The sequence below is a fragment of the Gambusia affinis genome, linkage group LG08 (genome assembly GCF_019740435.1).
Source record: "Gambusia affinis linkage group LG08, SWU_Gaff_1.0, whole genome shotgun sequence".
Lineage (NCBI taxonomy): Eukaryota > Metazoa > Chordata > Actinopteri > Cyprinodontiformes > Poeciliidae > Gambusia > Gambusia affinis.
The window spans coordinates 5,198,156-5,216,860 of NC_057875.1; the positions used below are offsets into that span (position 1 = coordinate 5,198,156).

The following is an 18,705-nucleotide window of genomic DNA, read 5'->3' on the forward strand; positions in this document are numbered from 1 at the left end:
TTTTTAAATATCATCTAGAGGAACCAGAAGGAGAAAAAGGTGTCGTACTGATCCGCTTTATGCCTTTAAAACAATTTGTAAAAGTCAGAGGAGCGTATTTTTTTTCTCACGTTAAAATGAGAAAATCTGTTGTTATAACAAAATTTTCTCAAAATAACAAGATATAAAACTCGTCTAGTTATAACAAGAAACTTTCTTGTTTTAACAAGTTTTGCATTTTGCTACACCAGAAAGTTTTCTTGTTTTACTGAGAAACTTTCTCGTTACAACAAGCTCCAGCATTTCCAACCTCTGGGAATTAAATGCTTCTGTATGTCAGTGAAAAAAAAAGCATTTTTCATGTAAATATGTGGTTTTAGCAGAAACTAAACATAAGCATATGGTCTCAAATATTGGACAGAAAAGATCTCTCAATAAATCACAGGGAGACATTTGTTTTAAATAAAAATACTATAATATAAACAACAAAAACCATCATGTGCATTTGTAAACAAGACATTTTACTTGTTCCTGTGTGGATTTTCTCTGTGAAATTGTCTTAATTAGCACCTGGGGCAAACAGCTACATCAGAGGGCTTTTTAACTCAATACATTTGCACAGACGGTTCACACACCACACAATGTTTTCTTCCTGTGCGAGACAGATGGCGGCAACCCCACAGGGACAGGGATGCAGTCTGAGCACCTCAAAGCCGCCTGCCTGCCTCCCAGTCAGCACCAAACCTCACAAAAGAGAGCAACGCAGCCGGAGACAAACTGGATGCTGCACAGCAGATCCAGATCGGCAGAGATTCCCCCTTAAATCACGCCACGCACGTTAGTGAGCGGCGAAACTACAGAGCGCTGACGGATCTGCTGAGTCAGCAATCTGAACATCCCCTCTGCAGGGAGGGTGATTAAAAATTCTCTCTGTGCTTTGCAGCTTAAAATAGGCGTAATATTAGCTAATATTTGGTGTGTGAATGACTGTGTAAGTGATTTATTAACGAATCAGTGATTTAAAAAAAAGAATAACTGCGGTTAAAATTTCTGATCAGGGACGTTTCTTTACAATAATTTACAAAACTATTTATAACCTTTACTTACAACTTCGTCACATTGAAACCACAAAATTTGCTGTATTTTAATGTAATTATAGTAACAAAGCACACGGCTGAAGTGAAAGGAAAGTATATCGTGGTTTTTAAATGTTCTTCAGATAATCATCGAAAAGCGAAGCCTGCATTTGTATTTAGCGGCTTTTAATAACCCAAAACAAAATGCAGTGCACTGCAAAAAGACAAAATCTAGTTTCTAGCACAAATATCTCAGTACACTTGAAATAAGACAAAAGTAGCTTACAAGTAACTTTTCTGCAAGAAACAGGAGCTTCTTTCAAGTCGATAAGTTATTAATGTTGATTTAAAAAGTAGTAATTACACTGGGAGATCATTTCACTTATCAAAAGACTTTTCTCACATGTTATAAGCTACATAATCTGCCAGTGGAAGTAGTACTTTTTCTTCAAAATTAAAGAACACACCAAAAGGACAGAAAGATCTAGCAACTAGCCTTTCAAGTAACAGAATCTGACGCCATTTTTGTTTATCCACAGTATTTTATGTTCTAATCTGTAGAGTGTTTTATTGTTATTGTTAATTTTTCTTTTTTAAATTTGATACTTTTGGAACTTTTCTGTGAATCTACCTATCTTTACGCACACAAATGTACAGTTTGTGGGACAAGCTGCGCTTTGTGTCCTCTTCAGAGGTTTTTGTGTCGTTTCATTCACTGGTTCTCGGTGCAGCGCCACCACAGGCGAGGAGGGGAACAAGATTTTTGACAGTGCATTCTTTGCACTTCTGCAATCTTTGTCCCCAATCAAACCAAACTGAAGCTTAAGCTTCTTTGGAAAGAAGGATATTAAAGACAACTAGATTTTTGTTTGCATAAAGATTGAAAAACTTTTAATGTCCTTTAATAGTTACTTCATAATGTGTTAGTCTGAAATATTACATTGAAAAGAAATATGGAGAAATTTCCAAGGGTATTCATACTTTACAAGGCACTGTATGTTCTGCTGATTAAAAGATTATTTCATCTTTTAATGCTTTTCTAAAGGTCAGCCAACATACAGCAGAGAGCTGTCCTTACATAATATACTTAAAAGGTAACACAAAAACCTTCATTATCTCTCTTGTATTAATCCACACCGACTCGAGTGACACATAAGTAATAAGGGGACTCTTACCCTCAAGCGAAAATCAATATCATATTTAACTTGGAGCAGCCACATGTTTGCCATTTTCATCCAGTAAATCCTCTCTGCCGTGACAGGCAGAAGATCCTCAGGTCCAAAACAAGATTCCCAAAACGTTTTCACCTGAGACGCTTTAAAGCTCCTCAAAGTCACTCAAACAAGACAAGAATGTCAACATGACAAAACAAAAACATCAACGGGTGTGAGTGATTTTGTTTTTGTTAGTGTGACAAAGTTTTAAGAGAGCGACTTGCCTCCCATCAGGTGCATGCTGGAACAAGCCGTAGCCATGGCAACAACAATAAGAGAAACTGGCTTTTCTTGTTCGGGTCGTGATTTATTTCAAGTCCTGTTTTTGACGTTATGAGCCAGAGTTGGGTAAGTCTTGTGTATAGGTGCATTGTTACAGATTTAATAAAAAGAGACACGTAACGTCTCAGGTTATCTGCAGAGCAAAGGATGAATTTAGATTTAACTGAATTTAATTAACTGGTAAGAAAAAAGTATTGTGATATCTACAATAAAATGCTACAGGACTGTGAAAATATATTTGCCTCCTACTCGATGCCTTCTGGTTTTGCCTTTTTGTCACATGATTATCAAAGACACTGTTCTTTCTTAAAGAGGTTATGATGGGTTTATGGGTGATATAAAACATGTTTATTACATTCTTTGCACAACATAATTTTTAGATAATGAGATTTTAGTCTGCTCAGTTCTGCCTATTTTGAGCTCCTTTCAGAAAGGGCTGTTTTAGGGACTCTGTCACTTTAAATCGCTGGCCACGCCCCCTAATTCAACCTTTACACTCACACGTGAAAATGGCTGCTAAGAGATGTGCCATTACACAACCATATATCTTTGAAAAGCAAAAGTGGAGCATCCTGTGCAACCAACAAGAATGCAGCAAGTGCTTTCTGGACAGTAAGTTGAAAACAAAACACTTGACTTTTCCAGCAGCCATTGTATAGTGAACATAGCAATAAAACCATCTGACCAAACGTGCTTGAGCTCCGCTTGGGTTGCTAGGTAATGGGGCGCAACTTGACTGGGATTGCTAGGTAACGGCACAGTGTCCATCAAATGTGACTCAACAATTGGGAAGTTTTTGAAATGGCTCATTTTCCAGACACCAAAAAACATTAACTTATGTTAAAAACAGTAAAAAAAATAAAAAAACAGCCAAAAACAGCCAAAAACAGCCATCTGGCTGTTTTTAGAAGCACTTGAGACCCAAATGAAAGAATATCATCATGTAAAATATGAATTTTGAATAACAGATTACCTTTAACATAACCTCAGATGTTACAAAATAGTTTTTAAATGAATATTTCCATCACATTGGAGGGAGTTTCAGCATGAACCACAGGTTTTCAATCAAATTCACATCCACATTTTGACTATAGCACACTCCAAAACTTTCATTTTGTTTTTATTTAACATTCGCAGCACACGTTTCATATTTGTTTACTAGTTATGGTTTAAAATCAGCTTAACGCAGAATGCAAACTATGAAAATGAATACCAGTATTAAAATAAATTAAAAATCTACAATTGGATCTCTCTCAGTTCCAGTGATGTAACTGAGTTTTCTTCTTACATAACAATGTCTGATATAAGGCTCGGCTCATTCCCTGCAGAGGAGAGGGGAGCCTACATGTCTGGCTTAACAGTCTGTCTCAGTAAAAAAGGTTCACAGGGACTCATCATCTCTGGTTTGAAGGATGAACACCTAGGCTTCCAGCTATTCCTAGATTTCAGGTAAAGCTACAAAGAGAATCAGTTCAAACCGGCAGACAGAAACGAGGACCAATGTGCGTGCAGTCGTGACTGATTTTTTGTTCACTTTGTCTAACAAGTACCCTATGGTGACATCCTGGAGCATTCTTTAGACTGATAAGGTCTCTAATTTCACTGAAGCTTGAGATTTATGTCCTGAACTTGAAACTACAGTAAAAGAAATTAGTGAAGTCAAGAACAGAAACATAATTATCAACGTTTGGCATCAAGTGTATCAATCAAACTCGAGGCTCGGGGGCCAAATCTGGCCCGCTGTAGCTTTTTATGTGGCCCTTTAGATTCCAAAATACACCAATAAGTCCCTCCAGTTTTTCACAAATCTGCAATCCACACATTCCTTCATTTTTTCTGATTTTTCTGACATTTTTTCTCAAAATTTGCCAAAAACCTTGGGTTAAAGTGACTGCTGCCTCAACCTTACTTCATGTCAAGTTATAGTCTGTGACTGATACAGAGATTAATGAAAGATAACATTTAATGTCAAACATTAACGCAAATATTGTAAATTAGCACCACAACATTTTGAATGCAAGAAACTACAAAATCACAAAATCCAGGATAGACTGATCAGTGTGAAAAGATGTTCAATATTATTTAATTTTAAGAAACACTTATTGAATGCTGAAACAAACAGCTGTTTATTTTATTCTAACAATAAAATAAAATGATATTTTAGCAATTTAATGGGTTTTATCAATACATTCTGGCACAACCAGCCCAGATCTTTGATATGGTCCAAAATGAAAATGAGTTTGACGTTCTGGTCTACAGGAACAGCTGCAAGTACGATGAGAATAACCTTTCAGATTTACAAAGATGTGTAAAATTTTCAAAAAATATAATCTTTTAATACACATAATGAATATTAAAAGAAAAAAAATCTAGTAAAAGATATATGTGAATTAAGACTGAAACGATAGTGATTAATTGGTTATTGAAATAATCGTCAACTAAAAGAAAGGACAACATACTAAATCCAGCTGTGTAATAATCTAAATCCTGACAACACAGAGTTTGTTTAACTGACACAAATAAACTTTATTTCAAGCCCGTCTCAGTCCACTCATCTAAATCCAATTAAAAATCTATGGAGTGGGATTAGGACTATGGAGATTGGTCAATAATCTCTTTCTCCGCATGCTCCAACTTTTGGTTCACAAACCTTCAGCAGTGCAACCGGTGACTGTTGGTCTTCAAAGCAGAAAACAGAGCGACAACTCAACAGAGATTTGCTGCATATCTTTTCTGGTGAGATAAATTGTGCAAAAGTAAGGTCCACAGAGGAAACTTGCACAATATTTATATTTTATATGCCACAATATCCTTATGATGAGCACTCACACACCACAAATTGCTCAATGGAAGCTGAAAATCAACAACCAGAAACAAACAAACTTCAGTTCACTCAGGTGTACTTATTATTCTGTCCTTCATTCTTATAAACAAGACGACAGCTATCTCATCGTATAAGTTTAACTCTTATTTCCAAGACATAATTAAGGAAACTAAAACATCAAACTGAGATGGAAGTACAGCCGGAGTCTGCGCCTGTTTATTCTTTCTGTAATTGGAGTCAACATATTCAACCCAGACAGAGAATCCAACCAGAATATCATGACTGACTTTCTCATTTCAAACTGCAACAAGATGTTATCAAAATGTTGATTTTTGTCATAATGAAAAGTGAAATGAAGACTAAAATAGGTCTCAAACGATTAATTGGATCAATCATGATTAATCTGAAGTCATTAATCGTGATTAATCGATTATGGAAATTATCATCAATTAAGTTAGTAATCAATTAATTATGAACTGTGGATACAAACAAAAAAAAGGCAATTTAATAAATTAACTCAACCAAAGCAGTAATTAGCCCAAATAAATATCTATTAGTGATATAAATATATATATTTTCCATTCTAGACTAATGTTCTATCCAAAACTCCTCAAGTTGGGATATTTTTCACTTGGTTCAAATTCTGTAACAAAAACAAAAATCCCTATTAATCACTTTTTGTTATCCAATTACTAATCAGTTAATCCAAAAAGTGATCAAGAGAACATGAAGTAATGCAACGTTTTTCTTAATTTCAGGCAATACAATTTGTATTATTTAAGGAATTTATCTGAAGCTTTTTATGTATTTCTAATATTATATAAAAAGGCTTAATTTAAAAATTTGTAGAATGTGCCAATTTTTAAAAATCCGATTAATCATAAGGATAATCGATTATTAAAATAATTGATGGTCCCTAGAGTAAAACAGTCTGGGAAAATCTCTACTGTTTCTGAAACAATCCAGTTTTTTCTGCAGGTTTTCTTATTCTCTCAGTGCCAGAGCGCCTAACTAGAGATGATTGAAAAGAAGCAAAGTTCAACATGAGTCCACTGTCTGTGCTCCAAAGTGTTAATCTGCCGTATCATCCCCAGCAACAGAAACGTTGATCCACAGGGAGGATGTCAGTTACAGTAATGTGTGATTTATTGTTTTAGCTTGCTCAGAGCCGCAGAAGCAGAATGGACGCGTAGAATTCATTATTATTTGATTTACCAAGAATTTTATGAGCTGCGACAGGATCTAGAGCTGCCAGCTTAACAACTTGAATTGGTGCTTTCAAGAAACGCGTCACAACAACAACTGCTCGGCTCTTGCTTCTGCTCTCTCCTCAATGAGTAAAACTGATTTATGGTGCGATGGCTGCAGGTTTCCAGGTACACACGCAGTCATAGTAAAAAAGACATTGACATTTTTTTACTGTACTGAAATAATTTAAGTACGTCTTTGCAAACTGATTAGCAGACCTTTACATTACGACAGTAAATTTTTTAAAGTTGACCCACTATGTTTCATTGAACAAGGCAAGATAGGTCTTAGGACTACATAAAACATTCATCACATTTTTTGCCCCAAAACATTTGCAGTTTGCTCAGTTTTACCTATTTTGAGCTCTGTACACCTTTGAAAAGCAGAAGTGAATCCTCCTGCACAACCAGCAAGGTTGCAACAAGTAGTTTCTGGATGGTAAGTCAACAACAAAACACCTGTCTGGTAAATCCAGCTGAACAAACATTCTGGACTTTGTTTTGGTTGTCAGGTGATGGGAGGCCTCCTGATTTGTGACATTACACTCAAAAGGTTTTGGAAATGGCTCATTTCCAGACACCAAGTAAGTTTAAGTTATTGCCAAAAAAACATCAGGGTGTTTTTTAAGTGCTTCGGATGTTTTTGGAACCCAAAAGTAGAAACCCAAATGGAAGCATAAAAACATGCAAAATGTGAAATTTGCTTAATTGGCCCTCTCTAAATTTACTCTTAAGCTTTAAATAAATTACGTCAGAACATCAACCAGAACAAAGAGCAACTGAACACGACAACCTTTAAATGTGCAGTCAGTCACAAAGGTGAAAATAAACCAGAAACTAAACACGAGATTCCCTGGAGAGATTTTGGCATCCTTTTTCTATTCTGAGTTGAATCATCCATAGATAAGTTCTACACAGTAACTACAATGTACATCATAATTTATCCTAACAATGGACTCTCAGAAACAATAAAGTGTCTTCAAAGCATGCTGCCAAAAGGTCTTTAAATGAAACATTAAGAACTGGACTGCAATAAAACCAGTCTTCAGCGTACTTATTAGCAACCCGTTCTTCAAAACAAGGCAGCAGCTTTCTCGAGCATTGCTTGAAGCAATTAACACTGTACAGTGAGTTTTGTTCTCTTCTTTCATTTCCCAAACAGAATTAATGAAACCAAAATAGAAAACCGAGAGAGGGAACTGGCATCAATGTGCACCTGTTTATCCTCAGCATAATTTCTGTAACTACTTCCTGCATCCAGGCAGCAACATAAAACCTAATTGCGATGAATACCAGGCCAACACAACAATCAGTTTTTGTGCACCAAAACATCAATTTCTGCAATACTTCTACAGCTCAATAACCTTTAAAGGTAACCTGACAAATATGCAGGTGCATTTTTCTAACTTAGACTGCAGTTAGATAAAACAGTCATTAAAATGCTGTTTTGGTTACAGAGAAAAACAAGCTGAACATTTAACTGCAAAATGCAACAACTGATGAGATGATCCATAGAGTAGGATACTGGTTGAAATGATTAATCGGTTTAATTGACTATTCAAATAATCATCAACTAATTTAGTAGTCAATTAATTGCTAGCTGAAGAATACAGATTCAAAAAGGCCAATTGCTGATAGAACAACTCCCAGCAGCAAATAAGCCAAAAATGTACAAAAGAATATGTACATTATGAGATAAAATTTTTTTTAAAAAAACCTTGTCTGTAAATATGTTCCACCCAAAACTCATCAACTGGCAGTTTTAGCTTCACACAATTCAAATTCTCTAAATTATGCAACTTTTGCTATTTATTAATTATTAATTGTTTAGTCCAAAAATAAACAGGTTAGCCCTACACTAAAGGCCTGAGCTATTCACAAAGTTGACGTTAGAAGTTTTTTTTTTTACTACAAATAATCATCGTACAGTAAAGGAATCCTACGTTACTGCATTTTATGCAATAAAATGGTTATTTCCTTCTTTAAAAAAGGAATTTAATTATTTGTATAAACAAATAATGTATTTCTAATATTGAATAAACAAGGCTTAAATTAAAAAATGTGACTAATCAAATCAATAGGATTAATCGTCAGAATAATTAATAGCTTAATTGATAACTAAATTAAGTTGCAGCCTTATTTTGGCTACTTGAAAACCGCAGCAGCAGACTGTTTAGAGGTAGTTAAAGCAACAGGTTTATTTGTGGTGAGGAAGTGCTGAAAGCCTAGAAATGGTGCTTTGAAGCTTCTCCTCAAATTACCGACTCCTCTCTCCTCTGTCAGATACACTGAGCTGGTTTAGATGGCAGTAATCACTTTTGGATGCTGAGGCACTTTGACAAAATTAATTCTGACATTTTGTACTGAGGCATACCACAAAAAGAGGAGCACATTTTCACCGCTTCAGGTGCCGAAAACGTTTCCAGCTCTACATTTCTGTGTAGGAATTTCTATCCAATTTGCTTTAAGCCAGTCACAAACAACCCAGAAAACTAGAAAACCACATTTGTCTTAGGAAAGCAGTAAGCCGCAACCGATTTATTTAAGATGCATCTGCTTCTTTCAAACCTGCGTGTTTGCAGTAACAGCTTAGGGGAGGCCATGTTTCCAGTTTGCACTGTCACACCAACAACCTGTAACTCATCCCTGCTAGCATGCAGCATCACAGGACAGACTGCATCAGCACAATCTGCTACTTGATGCTCACACTGTGTAACCTGATGGTAACAGCCAACTCAGAGCCAGCATGACAACACACCAGCTCTTCTGCTGCAGTTGCAGACCACAGAAAGCCACAGATAGAAATGGATGTAAACGTGCTGCTTTCTTCAGTGATCAAGTAGAGATCAGCTGTTAACTGGAACTGGATCCGTTTGATTGGCCCAGCTGGAAACTCAAAAATCCGACTGTTTTCTGAACAATCAACTGCAGCTGAAACAATTAATCGTGATTAATCGTTAATTGAAATACTAATTAGTAATCAATTAATAGTTAAAAGGACTCAAAAAAATAGGCCTTTTGTAGAAAGAACAACACACTAAAACTAGTAACTAAAGCCAAAAAACAACTTTGTCTGTTAATCTACTTTACCCAAAACTCCTGTAGTGACAGTTTTAGCTTCACCTAGTTCAAATCCTGTAAAACAAAGTCTCCTATTAAGCACCTTTTGGAACCAATTATTATTCATTTAATCAAAAACAAATCACCAGATTAGCCTCCGCTGTGTTTATCTTAAGTCAAGCAGAAAGGGCTGAACTTTTCACATGTTGATGTGACAAAAATGATTTTTTTTAAATTACTACAGGTGCATCTTTTGCTACAAATGATCAAACGTTCACTAAAGTAAAGCTGTTATTGAATTTTATCCAATAAAATGTTGAGTTTCTTTTTTAAAAAGGTAAATTAATCATTTGTTTACTTTCATCTTTTAATGTATTTCTAATAATATTGCATAAAATGTGGTCAAATACACTTCAAAAGAACAAAATGTAAAAGTATTTTTTGTCTAAATATCTTAGTACTTTTGAAATAAGTCAAACGTAACTCACAAGTAACTCTATTAATATATTGGAGCTTTTTTTAAGTGTGTAATTCCTTAAAAAGTACTAGTTACACTGGCAGATTATTCCACTCATGGAACTTTTTCATCAATATTAGTGAATTATTTACTTGAAACAAGTTCCTGTATCTTAATGAACTTGTAAGTTAGTTTTGTTTTATTGCAAGTATTTGCACTAGAAACAAGACTATAAATTGCTAAGACTGTGTTTTTGCAGTGGAGATGGATGAATCTCTAGATTATTTGAGGATTTAAAACTGTTTCACCTTCCTTTCATTTTAAAAGGAAGTTACAGTCCTAACTTTATGACACTGGGAAACACAAAATTGGCGACAAAGTAATAAGGTCCTACTGAAAAACCTGAGGCACATCCAAGGCTTATCCAGCTGTCAGCAGGAGAGCAGTACTGGAAACTTCTCAAAGGATTTTATTGGCAGTCTTGCATAAAACCTCAAAATGTCCCACAGACTGTCCAAGTCGCAGTTATCTCATAAACTTGTCAGCAAGTCTCCTATCAAAACACTGAAATTAATGGACTTGACACAGTTTTATGACTTAACGTTGAGAAAGAGACAATGATGACGGCACGCTGGGCCGTGCATGCAGCCATCTTTATGACTCTGGCTTCAGTGACCACATGACTGGAACTCTGCAGAGTAAAACACTGGAGGGCGAAACCAAGCAAACAAGCCGGAGAAAAGAGTCAGAAATAAAACACTCACCACCAGATCAGGGAGGCATTAGCCACATTTAAGCTGATATCTGTGCAGGTTTTCAATTAGGCTTCGGTTATTTCCTCATATGCTCTGCAGGAATAAATTAGACACATGCTGACTTGTGCTGCTAATGAGCCGCAGGACAAATGAAGACATTAAGAGAGGGAATCGCTAGAAGGCACTGAAATACATCACAATGCAAAAAAATTGCGACGTGTTTGCTTGCTAAATTATGCTACAGAAAGGCATTATGACAGCTTAGCAGAAGAAGTGAGGAAATGATTTCTGCTGCTGATTCTTCATCCAGCAGTGCACCGTGGGCTTTTGTTGGATGTGAAAATCCCTCCCTCAAACTTTTAGAGACTTGTTTGAAATTCAGCAGATGCATGAAACAAATCGTTTTTTATCGCCAAAACGCAGCGCGCATGCATCATCGGACTGGGCCAGAACCGCACTGATCGGCTAATGAATGGGGCGCTCCCTAGAAATGTTTTGCACAGAGAATCTGTGATAAAATAGGGGGATATGAAATTACTGGCGAACTGCCACATGAAGCCCAGGAAGTCAGAAAAGGATTCAGTGGGGATAACAAAGCATAATATCCTTAATTTTTCATATCTCTGATGCTGTGGCATTACAGTATTTTGGCAGATTTGGCTGTTAAATATCAAGGAAGGGTAAGTTTTTCCTAGAAAATATGCAAAATAATATCTTTCACTCACATATGAGGATCTGAAGGACAGATTATGAAATAGCACAGAATGTGAGGCAGTAAATTTGATCCTTTCAGTGCACAAGTCAGACTACAATGTCAAAGAGAGAGTGGAATATAAAATATGTCTTTACTGAACGTGATGAAGCTAATTGCAGATTCTGTGGATCAAGGGGTGGGCGATGTGGACTTAAAGTTTTATCATAATATTTTGTGATAATGATAAAAGTGATGAAAAGAATTATTTATTACTTCCTTTTTAGCAACCATAGCCTCACAAACAAGAATACTGCTCTTGAAAAATGTGACCTTTTGTAAAGAAGATGCACACAGTTACTGCATTTAATCATATTTATTGATACTATCATTAAAAAATAGTAAAACTAACAATCCTGACAGTTCCTTACTCCGTCCCCCAGCATCTGAAACTCTCTGGTTAAATTTTATTTTTCTTGGAAATATGCCCACATCGGTGGAGAAAGTTATCTTTCTTTCAAGGACGACTGCGTCGGAAACCTCGGCCAATAACAAGAAGGATTTTCAGAAAGACTTCGCCGGATTGAGCGGTCGATTCCTTCCATCTATGGCAGCAACGAACACAGCAAAGAGATAAGCTGCAAAATAACGCTAAAATGAGAATAAACTTTATTTTAAACATTCATTTATTGTTTTGATACCACTAGCATCGTCCCTCCTGCTATGTTAGCTTGAGTTTAGCTCCTTGAGAACATAAGCATACATGTTTTGATTTGTATAATTATTACATCAACAGCTTGGGATTGGTGCTAGCTAACTCACAAACTACGCTGAAGAAGCCTTGCTTGTAAGACATATTAATTCATATTCTGGCAGCATTTGAGGATGTTAGCCAGGAAGGACGAGTCTTTTGTTGTTGACATATTTTAAGGAAACATTTCTGCTACCAAACTACAGAAATGGCTGAACAAAGTGGAGTTGAACGCCTTTCAAAAGCATCATTGTCCACTTTAAACCGGGTAGTTTTTCAGTGTGGACCCGGCTTTTAAGCATAATGGCCAAATTTTCAATAGACTTACGGGTAAGCTTCAGGTACGGCCCTAAACTCAATCTTATGAAGAATTATTGAATCTCCTTGAAAGCCAGAAAAAAAGATTTTGTAAGGGAAGATTCATTCTTGTGGTTGATGAATCATTAAAAAGCTAAAATACATGTGGTATTCATGGACGTTATGGGTGCAGGGTTTCCCTCAGTGTATTATGTCTGGGGGGCCTCCAGGCTTTACTTGTGCCCCCTCCAGGCTTAGCATTGCTTAAGTTTTTTTAATGTTTACATTTTTTTATACTTTATAGTTGGTGTTACTCCTCCCGACCCCATTAGGGACAAGAGTGTACAGAAAATGGATGGATGGATAGTTGGTGTTCAGGTATTAATCTTTCAATAACACATAATTATCAAGTGACATTTTCAAATTTCCTGTCAACTTCAAACCATTTTTAAGTCAAAAACACGACGGGCTGCTGGATGAATGACTGCCGAGCGCTACAACCACCAAACTTAGCAAGTTTTCTGGAGGAAATCTTGGGGTGTATGTAAACTTCTGACTGGCTCGGTGGCCAATAGCAAGCAGAAAATGTGTGCAAAGGTGGGTTAGTGGACACGACTGATAAATGTTACATTAGTTCAACAAGAATGATACACAAGAAAAGTTAATGAAGGGAGGCTTTATATTCACTTTTATGGTATGAAGATTGCTACAGAGATTTACAGCCTCTGACAGTATGCAGGGTGTTTTTGGGTAGTCCCAGAAGAAAGAGCATCATTCTGAAAAGATTTTGTCAATTGTTGGCTTCAAAAATGTGGCCTCAGGTCAAACTGTCAGAACGATTAAAAAAGGGTTCTTTCATTGGTCTTGGGACAAAAAAAACTTTAAATACAATTTCAACACAACTCAGGCTGAGGTTGCTGCAAAGTCACAACAGCAAAAACCAAATAACCAGAATGCAGCACAAAATGACACATGATCAGAAAAGCTGCTTGCACTTTGAAATGAATACTCTGGATTCCAGACAGCTGAGGTGCATCATCACAGGGATTATCGCTGTTATTTACCTTTTAACAGCACTGAACGCATGCAGTTAGCATTTATTTGCACCAAGCTGCAAAGGTTTGCTTGCACCAAACTCATTCTAGAAAAAACAAGAAAATTTCTGAGCTCCAAAAAATATGCAAGAAAAAAAACTCCTCAGAAATCTTGAGAAATTCTGAGTTCCAAAAGTTTATATTTTTTAAATGAACCTCAAAATTTCAGAGTTTTTCTTTTTCCAGAATTTTTTCCTTTTTTAAAATGGAAAATTCACATGATGTTCACACAAATTTTCACATGTATATGATGTGAGTCACATAAAAAAGTTCATGTACTCATGTATATTTGGAATATTTCATGGTAAAAACACACTTGATTCCCATGTTTTCACATAAATTAAGGTGAAATAAATTACCGTATTTTTCGTTCATTTAGAACAAGCACATGCTAGCAGCATGACGGAGAAATTTCTTCAAACTCATATGATGCAGCTTTTAAGTTGAGGGTTATCGATCCGGCAGTACAGGAAGGAAATAGAGCTGCTGCACGTAAGGTCGGCGTGAACGAAACCATGGTTCGGAGTAGGAGACGGATTAAGGACGCAGCCCTCTGCTGCCCCCTTATGGAAAACCAAGAGCGACGGAGATACCAGCGGCTTATAGCCCGGTGCAGCTTAGATATGTATGTTTCCAGTTTGTTTTGTTTTGGGGTTTTTTAAGTTTGTAGGTGTGACTTATAGTATGGTGCCCTCTATAGTCCGGAAAACACGGTATAATAAATTGAGTTAATAAGAATAATTAAAACTTCAAGACAAAATATGCACCTCTATTTTATATCACATTAATAGAAATATTAAATGTTTACCTTTTAACAACACTGATTGCGTGCATTTAACATTTTTACACATTTATTTGCTCCAAGCTGCAAAGGCTTGCAGCTTATAAAGTTGTGAAATTTTATGTAGGCACTTCAAAACATCATTCCAAACTTTAGCACAACATTTAAACCCAAACAGCGAGAACAAATTATGAAAACAGAAAACATATTAATCTGCAAACAGCTCCGAATAGGACAGGAACCCTGGTCTGTCTGGTACTTGCACCATATTTCTGTGTAATGATTAACTTTGCGATATCCTCCTACTGCAAAGAAATAGGGAGTAAAGGTCCAGCATTTATAACCTTTCACAAGTTTACTGCCAGAACAGAGCCGGGTTTCACAAGCAACATGCAGGCGAGTGGAAATAAAAACATTTCTGTTCGGTAATCAAGCTGTCCTGATTGCATGGGAATGGTGATGTGCTTTAATTCTTTTACTCAGTGTGAACTTGGAGAGTGTTTGGGTAAAGGTGTTATAGGTGTGTGGTTTGTAGAGTAAAGTTGCACTCACTTGATAAAGCATCTTGCACCTTCAAAGGTAAATCCTTCTTCCCATCCAGTGGGTAGGTCTGTGTGATGAGGAAATAAAGATAAAAAATAAAATAAAAACATGTCAACCCAGTTGTGAGGAAACAAAATCTCAGGTTACCTTTCACAACTTTACAGTAAAGAGACTTCAGATGCTCTCTATCTATTTTTTGTGAAAACTAATTCCAGGCAGAAGTGTATTAACGCTTAAAAAGTTACACTAAACTGCTAATAAAAAATCCTACTCAATAATATTTAAAGTAATTTGATTGAGATCCCAAAGAATCTCAGCCAAAGAGTCCAGAGATTCTCTGGCTGTGCACTGCAAAAACAAGCTTTCACCCTGCATTTCTGATCTAGTTTCTGGTGCAATTATGTTAGTACACTTAAATTAACTGACATACAACTAACTTTTCAGCAAGATATAGGAGCTTTCTTAAGTAAATAATTCTATACAAGAATTTAAAAAACAAAACTATTAGCTCCATTGGCAGATTATTTCACTTATAACAAGACATTTTTTCCATGTTTATTTCAAGTGCAATACAATTTTTGCATCAGAAACTAGACCAAAAGAACTTGGTAAGATTTTATGGAGAATTGACTAACGTCAGTGATGCACCGATTCCAGTTTTCTGACCGATCACCAATATCTGAAATACAGCGACGTATTAGGGCATTGTAGAACGAAAAAAAAAGAAGAGTAGTAGTACATTTCTGCAAAAATCTCAGAAAATGGTAAATTCCTGAGCTCCAAAAGTAAAAAAAAAAATTGTGAGATAAAAACTTAGAAATTTTAAGATTCATTTCAGAAAAGAAATATTAAAATATGGGAAATTTCTCAGTTTCAAAAATAACAATTTTCCATAAAATTGTTACATTTTTTAGCTATTTTAGCTCAAGATTTATTCACTACAATAAGAGGATAATAGAAGCATGTTTCTGCTACACACTGAAAATGAAAACATTGGACTATGCTTTTCCTGCTAAAAATGTCAATAAACAGTTATAAATAAAGTCGCCTGCATGAGTCCCTGAAGACTCTGTGGCTGTTTTTGAAATGTTTAAAGCTGAATGCAAAAATGCCACACAACAGGAAGTGGAAAGCCAAACAAAAACTAACAAACAGCACATCATGCTCCAACTTCTTATGTTGCTTCTTACATAAACAGAATTGCTTCTCCTTTTACATGCCTAATGTAGGCAGGAAATCTGCTTTATCCGAGATTTTAAACTCTAACTTAGTGATTCTTGACACAAAAGTTGTAATTTGTATAAATGGATCAACATTTTATCCGCAGACAGAATGACGTCAGCTAAAACTGATATTTGCAGTTCTGTAACACGAGCGGATGTCTGATTAATTGAAATATTTAAAAGGGGAAACCCATTAACAGTGTGTTTTCAGGAAACCAAGAGGTAAATACTTTTACAGGAAATCAATTATCGTTAAACCTGGAACACTTACTTACAGACCGAGAAGAGACGGGAGAAAACTATGATGTCAGTGAGCATTAGGAGGGATTTTCTATCTAAACATGTTCTAATAAATCCCAAATCAATTCAACTCTGTCTCACAAAACCTCGTTAGCTTGATTTGAAAAGTTATTTCTGGAGAAATGTTTATGAAAAGTACTTTTAATATACAACAATAAAAACTATGTGTTTTCCTTTTACATTGTTAATGTATTTCTAATACTGACCAAGTGGTTGAATAAAAAATCTGCAGAATTTGGCAATTTTTGTATCCGGTAACTCGATTAATTGTCTAAATATTCAATAGAATAATCGATCACTAAAATAAAAGTTAGTTTATATGCCTGTGATGGACTGGAAACCCATCCAGGGTGTTAACCTGCATCTTGCCCACTGGCAACAGGAAAAAGGCATCAACACCCCAGCAATTCTGCACAAATTAGAAAAACAATCATCTGTTGTTGCTACCAGCTGTCTGCTGTCTGAGGAATTACTTAAACACTCAGAAAGTTTTAAAAAATATGTCTACAAAACTATTTAAATCATGCAAAGTATTTTTAATAAGTAGTGGTGGAATGTACCAACATACAAATACTTTGTTACTGAACTTAATTAAATTTTTTAATTGTGTCTATTTCAACTTTTACTCCACTACATTTTACATTAAGTATCTGTAGTTTTCACCGTTAGTATATTTATTCATATATGTGTTGTGTTACACGTTACAATCACGTCACATTGCCTTTTTGTTTTTTACTTGTTTTTAGCTTGAAAACGTTTTAAAAAACAACACAAGTTTTGAAAATGAAGTCAGGAATTAAAATATTGTAATATAGAGATTTTTCTTGCAAATTTTCGACTTTTGGAGCTCAGAAATGTCCTTGCTTGTTCTAGAAAATTTCTGAGATTATTCTCTAATTTCTGAGTTTCTTGATGTAAATTAACAAATTTTGTCCCCGTGTATAATGGCCAGACCTCGCCTTGGTATTGTTGATATTGAAATCTATCCTACCAGCCCGATTGGAGCGGTGTTGATGTAAACATAGCTAATCCCACTGGAACTCGGAGGTTAGCGGTGGGCTTTCAGAAGAAAGAAGAAAACACCAACATTAGCTTCCAACTCCGGTCTACACGCCGGTTACTGTTTGTGCAAACCGTCGCTTTACAAGTTCTCAGGTTACGTTCGCCAGCGTGACGTCGTCAACTTCAGGTGACCGAGCCAACCTGAGGAGGAGGCTCGCGGGGAAGTGGCTCGAGCTCGGCCAACGGTCGGCTCACTTTCCACAGCACGAGCCCACTCATGCATTAAGAAAGGGATCACGGATGACAGAGCTCCCCCCCCTCTCTCTTCCACACTCAGCGTGGGAAGAATCGTGTTTTTATTTTTTGTTGTTGTGTGCGTGTGATTTTTGTTTTTTTTACGGAGGTGAAACATAACACATGACGGCGGACGCGCGAGCCAGCCGTTGCGGTTAACTGAAACTTGACAGCTGAGTGACATTTCTTCTTCGTCTCCTTCTTACCTGGAGTTTTCCTGTGTCCGGTTATGATTGCTTCACCGCTCAACGGATGCAGCCAGGTTGTACTCTTGGCTTCTTCGCTGTTGAGACAGAGAGGGAAAATAATACAGCACATGCAATAACGAGACCTGACTTTTTTTTTAGAGCTGAAAGACTTGAACTGGGTTAGTTAAAGGTGCATTTACTTAATGAAGAAGACGCGTCCGTCTCGAGTAACCCCATAAGTCCAGGAAGACGGGAGAGCAGAAATCCACTCGGGTTGTAGCTCCGCCGCCATGTCTGGCACTAATGTATGACAGCGGCGCGGCGCCGCTGGTGCAGGCAGCGCGTACACGGAAACCTTGGCAACGGGGAAAGCTGATATGGGGGCGGGAAGAAGCCTTTGGTGTGGGGCGGCCAGGTAAAAAGCTTCGGTTGCATAGGATAGACTTTAGAATGGGCTTAGAGAGGCAGTAGCCCAGGGCTTCATGTATTGGGGGGCGACCCTCACATTTTATTATTTTTTTTAATGAATGTGCGTTCAGCAAACATTTTACCTTATATTTGTGTTGTAAATCCCTTTGAAAAAATAAAAAGATTAAATTTGCAATATGTAACTTTTAGAAAACGAAGAGACCACAAAAGCCCATTAA

The 18,705-nt window shown here is 36.5% G+C and overlaps 1 protein-coding gene across 3 annotated transcripts in view; it reads right to left on the reverse strand.

The window, feature by feature from the left end:
• Window positions 1-18,396, reverse strand: part of LOC122836212 (pleckstrin homology domain-containing family A member 5-like) — a 112,004-nt gene extending 93,608 nt beyond the window's left edge. The window contains exons 1-3 of one of the 3 annotated variants that reach the window (XM_044126004.1): window positions 18,259-18,396; window positions 18,077-18,153; window positions 15,061-15,118 (exon numbers count right to left, since the gene is read on the reverse strand). In XM_044126004.1, coding sequence (XP_043981939.1) covers window positions 15,061-15,118; window positions 18,077-18,153; window positions 18,259-18,350 — 227 coding nt within the window. In that variant the 5' untranslated portion in view covers window positions 18,351-18,396. The remainder of the gene's footprint in view (window positions 1-15,060; window positions 15,119-18,076; window positions 18,154-18,258) is intronic. The other 2 variants (XM_044126005.1, XM_044126006.1) reach the window with 2 other exon arrangements.
• Between the last annotated feature and the right edge of the window lie 309 nt (window positions 18,397-18,705).